General features: G+C 43.3%; 1 protein-coding gene across 2 annotated transcripts in view; it reads right to left on the bottom strand.

Annotated features, from left to right (window-relative positions):
- Positions 1–7,991: 7,991 nt before the first annotated feature.
- Positions 7,992–10,439, bottom strand: part of CFAP54 (cilia and flagella associated protein 54) — a 680,590-nt gene continuing 678,142 nt past the window's right edge. The window contains exon 68 of one of the 2 annotated variants that reach the window (XM_075344744.1): positions 7,992–10,313. In XM_075344744.1, the coding sequence (XP_075200859.1) occupies positions 10,194–10,313 (120 nt within the window). In that variant the 3' untranslated portion in view covers positions 7,992–10,193. The remainder of the gene's footprint in view (positions 10,314–10,439) is intronic. The other variant, XM_075344743.1, reaches the window with a different exon arrangement.

Here is a 10,439-nt window from a genome sequence, read left to right as displayed (position 1 = left end):
ACACGAAGAACGGGAACTTCTGCTCACCTGTCCCTGGCGTTGCTGTCCGTGGTGCTGATCTTCGGTCTCCGGTCCGGCAAGTGAAGTGAATATGAAATGAGCATAATGAGCGGCAGTCGGAAGCAAGTGACAGCAATGGCAGAGACAGCAGGGCTGGAGAAGGTGAGCAAAGTTTTTTTTCTCAGACACGTGTGTTTTCTCCGGTGCGTGTCACACGGAACACATCCATGTGGTCCGTTTGCGTTCTGTGTGACACCCGTAATGCCGGAGGAAAACGGACATTTCTACGTGTGGTGCACACGGGCACACATATGCTCCACACGGACACACGGTCCATGACAGAACACGCACGTGAGCGCAGACCCATTGATTTTAATGGGTCTACGTCTGCCCGTGTCTCCGGTGCATGAGGAAATGGACCAAACACGTACCAGAGACATGGACGTGTGAAGGAGGCCTTACACTGTACATACTAAAACGTTCACCTTCTCTAAGGGTCTGTGCGCATTGGGAAAATGTGTTTCTTAAGTAAAATCTGCACCCTCTGGCAAAATTCCACACCCGCGGCAAAAAAACACACCAAAAACCGCATGTGGTTTTACTGCGGTTTGTTGCGGTTTTGGTGCGTTTTTTCCGCGGGTTGCTCCCTGCGGTTTTTAACCATTATCTATGGCAAAACTGCAGGTACCTGCGGGAAAGAAGTGACATGCTACTTCTTTTTGCGGCAGAGATTCTGCAGCAAAACCTGTAGGGGAAAAAAAAACGCAGTGTACACACAGCATTTTGGATCTCCCATAGATTTTGCTGGGGAAGGTCTGCAGGAAGGTTATGAACAAAAAACACACCTTTTCTGCAGCAAAAACCGTGGCAAATCTGCGGCAAAAATGCAATGTGCGCACAAGGCCTAATACCTATTTAGCTGACATTCCTACTTAACATGCTTATACTTTTCATTATACTGTTAAAAAATTAATTACACATAATGGATTATATTTTACATTACTATAAAACACACATTTATAATAAAATGCAATCTTCAGCAAAACACTTTAAACTCTTGGTCGCTAGATGGCGCCGATTGCTGCACAGCTCACACCAGCCCGTATTCTCCAGCAACAGCAACACTTAGGGCGGCTTTGCACGTTGTGACATCGCAAGCCGATGCTGCGATGTCGCACGCGATAGTCCCCGCCCCCGTCGCAGGTACGATATCGTGTGATAGTTGGCGTAGCGAAAATTATCGCTACGCCAGCTTCACATGCACTCACCCGCCCTGCTACCGTCGCTCTGGCCGGCGACCCGCCTCCTTCCTAAGGGGGCGGGTCGTGCGGCGTCATAGCGACGTCACACGGCAGGCGGCCAATAGCGGCGGAGGGGCGGAGATGAGCAGGATGTAAACATCCCGCCCACCTCCTTCCTTCAGCATATCCTACGGAAGCCGCAGTGACGCTGGTAGGAGATGTTCCTCGCTCCTGCGGCTTCACACACAGCGATGTGTGCTGCCGCAGGAGCGAGGAACAACATCGGACCGTCGCGTCAGCGTAATTATGGATTATGCCGACGCTGCACCGATGATACGATTACGACGATTTTGTGCTCGTTAATCGTATCATCTAGGCTTTACACACTACGATGTCGCATGCGATGCCGGATGTGCGTCACTTTCAATTTGACCCCACCGACATCGCACCTGCGATGTCGTAGTGTGCAAAGCCCGCCTTAGACCCGCAACACACATCCGTTAAATTTGTACGTGTGCGGTACGTATTTGCACGTACCGGAGACACGTACACACAGAGACCCATGTTGTTCTATGGTAGATGGCACACACACGTAAAATCGCACGAAACGTGTGTCCGTGAGGTAAGTACGTGTGTGCGCTTTTCTACACGGACAACATGTCAGTTTTTGGCCGGTAGCACGCAGGCACAGACCCGCTTTAGTCTATGGGTCCGTGCCTGCACGTACCGCACATTATTTTTTTTTTCTTTATATTAATTACATTCATTATACTTACCTTTTTTTCTGCTGTTCTCAGTCATACTTACATTGGCGCTCAGTTTTTTTCTTCCCCCGGCTCATACCGCTCCCCGATCACCAGCGCGGCAGGAACAGCTGTGCAGAGAATACGCGGCAACAATTACTTTGAATATGCCGGCCGCTCATTAATCAATCTCGTATTCCCTGCTTTCCCTACCCACAGACGCCTGTGATTGGTTGCAGTCAGATACGCCCCCCACGCTGAGTGACAGCTGTCTCACTGCACTCAATCACAGCAGCCGGTGGGCGTGTCTATACTGTGCAGTAAAATAAATAAATAATTAAAAAAAACGGCGTGCGGTCCCCCCCCCATTTTAATACCAGCGAGATAAAGCCATACGTCTGAAGGCTGGTATTCTCAGGATGGGGAGCCCCACGTTATGGGGAGCCCCCCAGCCTAACAATATCAGTCAGCAGCCGCCCAGAATTGCCGCATACATTATATGCGACAGTTCTGGGACTGTACCCGGCTCTTCCCGATTTGCCCTGGTGCGTTGGCAAATCGGGGTAATAAGGAGTTTTTGGCAGCCCATAGCTACCAATAAGTCCTAGATTAATCATGTCAGGCGTCTCCCCGAGATACCTTCCATGATTAATCTGTGACAGTAAATAAACACACACAAACCCGAAAAAATCCTTTATTAGAAATAAAAAACACAAACATATACCCTGGTTCACCACTTTAATAAGCCCGAATAAGCCCTCCATGTCCGGCGTAATCCAGGATGCTCCAGCGTCGCATCCAGCTCTGCTGCATGGAGGTGACCGGAGCTGCAGAAGACACCGCCGCTCCTGTCACCTCCACGCAGCTAATGAAGGCAATAGCGCGATCAGCTGAGCTGTCACTGAGGTTACTCGCGGCCAACGCTGAATACAGCTGATCGCGCTATTGCCTTCATTAGCTGCGTGGAGGTGACAGGAGCGGTGGTGTCTTCTGCAGCTCCGGTCACCTCCACATGCACAGCTGTTCCTCGCCGCGCTGGTGATCGGGGAGCGGTAAGTATGAGAGAGGGCTGCTAACTTCAGTCACTCGTTGGATTAGCGGTCACTGGTGAATCCTTCACAGGTGACCGCTAATCAGTATGCGGCACACAGACAGAGCCGCGGCATGACAATGAAGTCGGGTGAAGTTCACCCGAGTTCATTCTCATCGCGCAACTCTGTCTGCTGTCAGCCGACATGTATCAACGACATTGTGCAACACACAAACGGACATTCCACATGGACATTCCACGTACACATACACGGGCATTTTACACACAAACACGGACATTTTACACGTACACACGGCTCGCATACGCCATCACACGGATGCCATACGTACCGGAGAAACACCCCAAAAAAACGGAACATGGACCCGAAAAACGGACCGTGTCACACGCACGTTTTTTTTGTGGAAGTGTGTTTTAGGCCTTAGGCAGACAATATTATAAAACACAACTATTACAATGTACACACTATAACAGGCATCGGACATACTGTATATTTAACCACCGTAGGAGTGGGGTAATCTGGCCACCTCCTACATATGTTTCTCAGTTGTGCGGGCAATTGCAGAATTTTAACATTATTTTCAGAAAAAAAAATAAAACTTAGAAAGGAAAGTGCTGAATGTGTCTTCCAGGTAAAATAGGGAAGGGAAATTTAAATAGTAAGAAAAAAAAACTAAAGCATAAATTGAAAATCTTCGAGACGCAGAGACCAGTCTGAAAGCCGCAGCATTGATTAATTTATGCTGCTGCTAGTCTCTGCAGGCGTGCATGAGATTTCATACACAGAACTGCTACTGTATGACGTAGTGGACTTTCCGGTTAGAAAATCCACTGTGAATGCACCCTGTGGGAACAATCCCTTAAAGATTTTCACTTTGAAACAAAGCTCAGTCCAAAGAGAACTGAATCTGGATATTCCATTCACAAAATGTTGTTTTTTCCCGCCAGGCATTAACAATCTAGAGAATGTCAATATGTACAACATTCCTGTACTGCACATAGAACTGGAATTGGTATTGCAGAAATTACCATAAACAGCAAATAAAAATTCTGTTGTGGTCAATGCAACTAATCTGAAATCAATATTTCCATGCCATTGCACTTGATGCAGATAGCACTAATTAGCCAGCTATTAATAATGTAATCAACCATTTCTGCTACTCTGCAAAAATAAAAGAAGCTCATTATTTCTAAATGTTCCTTAATCACAGAAACAGGTGTACTTGATGCAATTCTTAAAATCTGCACAGTAAGAAGTTTCATCCAAGAAGAAATTAAACATGGTCATCAATTATTAACATTCTACAAGTAATTAGTTATATTTATTAAGTTAATTATCTAATTTGAAGGTCTGTTGTATGCAGATTTACAAAAAGTATAAAGCGGGCTTTACACACTGCGATATCGGTCCCGATATCGCTAGTGTGGGTACCCGCCCCCATCTGTTGCGCGACACGGGCAAATCGCTGCCCGTGGCGCACAACATCGCCCAGACCCGTCACACGTACTTACCTGCCCGGCGACGTTGCTGTGACCGGCGAACTGCCTCCTTTCTAAGGGGGCGGTCCATGCGGCGTCACAGCCACGTCACTGAGCGGCCACCCAATAGCAGCGGAGGGGTGGAGCTGAGCGGAACGTAACATCCCGCCCACCTCCTTTCTTCCGCATAGCGGCCGGGAGGCAGGTAGGGAGAGCTTCCTCGTTCCTGCGGTGTCACACAGAGCGATGTGTGCTGCCGCAGGAACGAAGAACAACCTCGTTACTGCTGCAGTAACGATTTTTGAGAATGGACCCCCATGTCACTGATGAGCGATTTTGCACGTTTTTGCAACGATGCAAAATCACTCATCGGTGTCACACGCAACAACATCGCTAATGCGGCCGGATGTGCGTCACCAATTCCGTGACCCCAACGAGTTCGCATTAGCGATGTCGTAGCGTGTAAAGCCCCCTTAAGACTTCTTCACACAATTTTTAGTGATTTTTTTTATAGTCCTGAATTTTAAGCTTATTTTGTGGCATTTTTTTACCCCAATTCATGATTGCCTTTGCACCTATTTGTCTAGTTTTGTGCCTTTTACCAATTCATTATTCTTTTGTGCCTTTTTTGAAGCTTATATATTTTTTCAGCTTTGTGGGCGGAGTTTAGTGATTCCAGATATTTTTGCCTGATTCATCATTCATTCAAAAATTTGGTGCAACTTCACTCACCTGGTGTATATTTATGTACACTAGTTTGTTGTTTTGTTTTTTTTGGGGGGGAGGGGGTTGCAAAATTTTGTGAAACCTCACAGTTTGGTCACTAAGGAGTCACAACAACAGCTCAAGATGGGAAAAAAATGGCAATTTAGACATTGCGCCAAATTCATGAATCGCATGTGCCATTTATAAGAATTTGACACCAACAATGGTAACTAATACCACAAGACAAAAAATCAAATGATGACATGCCAATAAAATGAAAATTACTTTGTTTTTGGCAAACTTCATGGGGATAGCAATTGGCTAAATAATACCAATGCAGCAGGAACCACATTCAAGTTAGAAAATTGACAACAGGGTGAACACTGTCAAGGTTTGTAAAGGGCCAAAAATACAAACTTAAATAAGACTGAACAACACCACTTCAAAGGGAAGCTGTCATCAGGTTTTTACTACCTTACCTGAGAGCAGCATAATGTAGGGAAAGTGAATCTGAATCTAAATATGTATCACTTATATTACTGGCTGAAGCCATTCTGATATAATCTGATGTTTTAGATTTAGTAAAGCAGCAGAGCTGAGAGAGCTGACTCTCCCACACCAGGCTCTCTATAGTGATTGTATATTGACAGCAGGGGGCATGCCAGACAACATGGCAAGAGTCACCTAGCCACAGCAGTGATAATCACCAAGTGATTAATCCTTTAATTTAAGTAAAGCACAGCATGGAGCCTGATTTTTGTATTTTTTTATTAACTCCTATAGCATGCTGCCCTAAGCTTACATGGCAAAATCCTCCTGACAGATTCCCTTTAAGTATACTTGGAGATCTTAAATTTCAGGCATGGGTTGTACATTAACCTTAACATTTGTTAATGACTTAGAAGGGTCCCAAATGTCATGATGCTTATTCTATTTATGTGTTTGTCTATATGCCCTAATATGATATACAATAGTGCATTGTAAGATGCATAGAATTAGAAGAGCCATTTAGGGGGCAGGACGAGCTGTGGCACTCCCTACGTCAGATATCTCACTCCAGTACCTGAACCGGAATATGATGTTACTAGGTTATTTTTGCCGCACAATGAACAGTATAAAACAAAACTCAAATAATAGCAGAATTATGTATTTTTGCCATTAAATCACATTTGGAATTTAAAAAGCTTGCAGTTGGCTACAATTACAACTACTGTTTTTTAATAAATCAAAATTATATGCAAATATAAGAAATGTAATTATTTTACTATAGAAATGTGTTTTTTTCCTTATTCATCAATACCTGTTCTCTCTGCACTGATCGATCACTCTCAAAAGCGACCTGTCATGATCCAGGCTCGTATCTGCTTTGGCAGTGTTCCAGCCCCAGGCCTGATCATGTCAAGGGTTAACTTTCTGTTCCCAGGACACCATTTCTGGCCACTCTTCCCTTCGTGCCTTGCCAGTTATATTATATGCCTTTGGTGTGTGTAGTTGGCTCTGGGGTGTTCCTGATCTGTCCTACCGCATTCCTCTGATCCCCTACCTCTGTCTGTTTACCTCCTCCCAGCCCGTCTCTCCTATCTTATCTCCTTGTTTGTTGTACCTTGACTTCCTGATATCGACTTACTATGGCCTTCACCTGATTTTGTCTCTACCCTCTGACACCTCCGTTATTGACAAGCCTTGACCCCATTCCTTGTTCCTGACTACATGTTTGATTGCTTCTCTGTACTTTGTTTGACCAGTAGTAACTGTCCTGGCTTGTTTGACTATTCTGTTGCCACCTTGTGGTGACTTTACTGTACTACTCCTGGGCAGGTTTATTCTGCTCTTTCTCCACTCTGCTGCCATCTAGTGGAGTTTGTATTGCACTTCCTCAGAACACCCACTAGTACAGCCTGACACTACCCAAGAGTACGTTTATATGATCTTGATGCATGCACCTGGTGCTTTGGCAATTGGATTAATTGTTTTTGAGGTTGATGTCAGCTGTGAATTGTCTAAAAACACAGCTGGCATCAAGCCCTGATGTTAGTTATAGAGGAATATCTATGACATACCCCCTTTACAAACCTGGTAATTAAAAAAAAAAAAGACACACAAAATAAAAATTCTTTATTAAAATAAACATTCCCTGAAACTTTCTCTCATTCCTCACTTAAAAAAAAAAAAAAAAAAAAAAGAAACTTACAAACCCAGTGAAATAAAAAAATCCCACGCAGGTCCGAAGTAGTCCAACGATTCCATCAGATAAAGTCTATGGAGCATCGTTTTGACGCTCTTAACACTTTGCTAACAGTCACTTCTGGGTCATACTGCACTGCACGAGACAAGGCGCCTTTGAAGAGAGGTGACATCAGTAATGTCACCGTTCATCAAAGTTGTTGGATCAATGTTCATGACCCTGCAACTCTGAAGAGTCATGAACATATTTTTTGCATGTCACCATTTGTGGACTACAGCATATTCCCTGGAATGCGGTGGATCTGTGTGTTTTTTTTTCTAATAAACTGGGCAATTAGGGAAAGATTCAGGGAGTGTTTATTTTAATAAAGGATTTTTGTGTTTGTTTTTTTATTACTGGGTTAGTAATTTGGGTGTCTGACAGATACCTCTCCATAACTTACACCAGGGTTTAATGCCAGCTGTGTTTTTTTACACTACACAGCTGACATCAACTCCAAAAATCATTACTCCTATTGCCACCACACCAGGAGCACTTCTGGGGAGGCTGCAGTCTGGTATTTTTAGGCTGGGAAGGGCCAAATAACCATAGACTTTCAAAGCCTGAAAATATCAGCTCACAGTTGTCTGGTTTACCTTTGCTGGTTATCAAAAACAATGGGGACCCGTATCATGTTTTTTTTTGTTAATTATTTATTAGGTTAAACCAGGAAAAACACTCTTTAGTGCCACGTGAAAGGCACATTGTTTTTTCATTATTTATTTATTTGGTTAATAGCTGTACAATCTATCTACTTATGAATCTATCAGCTATCTATCATATATCTCTCTATCTAGATATTACTTTTGCACAACTTTAACACAACCTTAACTTAAAAAAAAAAAGTCATTTAATTCTGCTACGTGTCACACGGACAGCACACTGATGTCACACAGATCTGATCCATATGCTGTATGTGTTTTTCACGGACCCACTGACTTCTATGGGTCCATGCTGCCGAGAAAAAATGGACATGCCCGTGTGGATCACATGGACAGACATGTGGTTCACACAGACCAGTGTGAAAACACGAAGGTGTAACAATAAAGAGAGATTCTAATAATGAGTATGCTTATGTACGTCTCAGTTACTTGTGATAATGGATGCCACACATACCAGAAAGACGTACGTGTGAAGACGGCCTTTGACAAATTCATACCCAGGAATCTTGCTGTCAGGTTTAACGTCCATTAATTCTCCCCAGAAAAATTACTTACCAAATATTAAATATTGGTTGTCTAAAGTCTCTATAGGCATAAAATGAAAAGCATCCTGCAAGTTCTAGTTCTACAAAGTTGGAGAGTCACTAAATGGGGACTCTATTCTGGGCCATCTTTATTTGTGACAGACCATTGTGTCGCTAGTCATGTTAATGCACCACTCCAGTGTTTTTTTTATTCTACTGCTTAAGTAGTGCTTCTATCCTAAGCTCCCTGCCCCTAGTCTCTGCTGTCTTCACCTTCTATTGTCGCCACTCCCGTTGGTCTCCTCCAGTTTGTGACTTGTTGTGACTTGCAAGATCTCTCCAGTGTTTGTTGGAGAAAACAAAAGGTTACCTTTCAATTAAATTCTATGAGAGCCTCATTCTGGTCTCATTCCGGCTCTGATAGACTTGCATTGAGAGCTTGTGACCGTTACTTCTGACTTCCAGCAGTGAGATGTTGCAGTCACAAGATGGTGCCACAGAAGCAGAGCAGCACCGCTAAAAGGTGAAGATGATGGAGGATGAGCACGAGACTATGGTCAGGGAACTTAGATTAGAAGAACCATGGCAGTGCTGAAAAAATAAAAATGTGCGTGGTGTTTCAACATTTTGCTCGAGCCTATTGTAGCCTTTCTATTTGCATTACGGTAACTTTTGCTGTTGCATACTGACGTGTCACATAGTTGTGCCATCTTAAGACAAAATCTATCATCCACATTCTGCTAGAGGACTTCATATGTTCAACTAGGAGCATGATACTTGTGTAACAGTATGCAGTCAGAGAAATCCCATTGAAAATATACCTGCCTGGGTGATCAGCTGATTTTTGCCATAGGAAACTAGGCAAAGTATTCCTCTACAATAACCATTGCAGGTTAAGGCCACTTTACACACACAGATAAATCTGCGGCAGATCTGTCGTTGCAGTGAAACTGTGGACAATCAGTGCCAGGTTTGTGGCTGTGTACAAATGGAACAATATGTCCATGATTTCACTGCAACCACAGATCTGCCAAAGATTTATCTCTGTGTGTAAAGTGGCCTTTAAATGTAGTTTATATGGCAGATATACAGGGGAATGGATGTCCATAAACTCAAGAGACCCCACTTGTATGATGTCCATGTGCTACAGACAGATATTAATGGGACAACCCTTTTGGGTGTATTTCATATATTCGGATGATTGACTTCTCAATTCATACCAATTTATTTTAGCAAAGATAGGCATGCTTTTATTCCCTGCATGGGTATTTTTGCAACACATATGAAAATCTATGACATTTTAACTCAGAACACAAAATAAGTAGAATTCCAACATTCTTTATAATAGCTGTTTATAGCACATTCTTCTCATCTCGGAAACTACAGGGAAGCAAAGAGATTGATTTTATGAGACTCTTTCCCATGGGCAATAGAATAAAATATTGTAGAAAGTTACAGAGAAAGATATAAGAAATGGTTTGAATAAAAATTAGTAAACTCTGTGCATGTGATTTGTTTGGTAGAAACATATTTGTGAGCGATAAAACAATAAGTATAAATTGATTGTTCAGGTGAGCTGTGACACTGTCCAATCTAGCAGGCTTCCCTTCATTAACATGCAGCCGTGAGTCAGGTCAAAGACTCTCTCCAGCCTGATTAATGATGGCAAAGTGATGTCAAATGGAGCCTGTGAAAAGAAGGAAATTATAGCTGTGAGAGATTCATTTTTCTTGTCATAGGCAAGCATCACTTCCATTTTTGCACTTAAGAAGATTAATATCATAAAGCAAAACTGTGCTGCAATACCCACCAA

This window comes from Anomaloglossus baeobatrachus, chromosome 4 (genome assembly GCF_048569485.1).
Source record: "Anomaloglossus baeobatrachus isolate aAnoBae1 chromosome 4, aAnoBae1.hap1, whole genome shotgun sequence".
NCBI classification, from domain to species: domain Eukaryota; kingdom Metazoa; phylum Chordata; class Amphibia; order Anura; family Aromobatidae; genus Anomaloglossus; species Anomaloglossus baeobatrachus.
The sequence above is the reverse complement of the archived record's forward strand: the minus strand, read 5'-3'. Positions and strand labels throughout refer to the sequence as shown.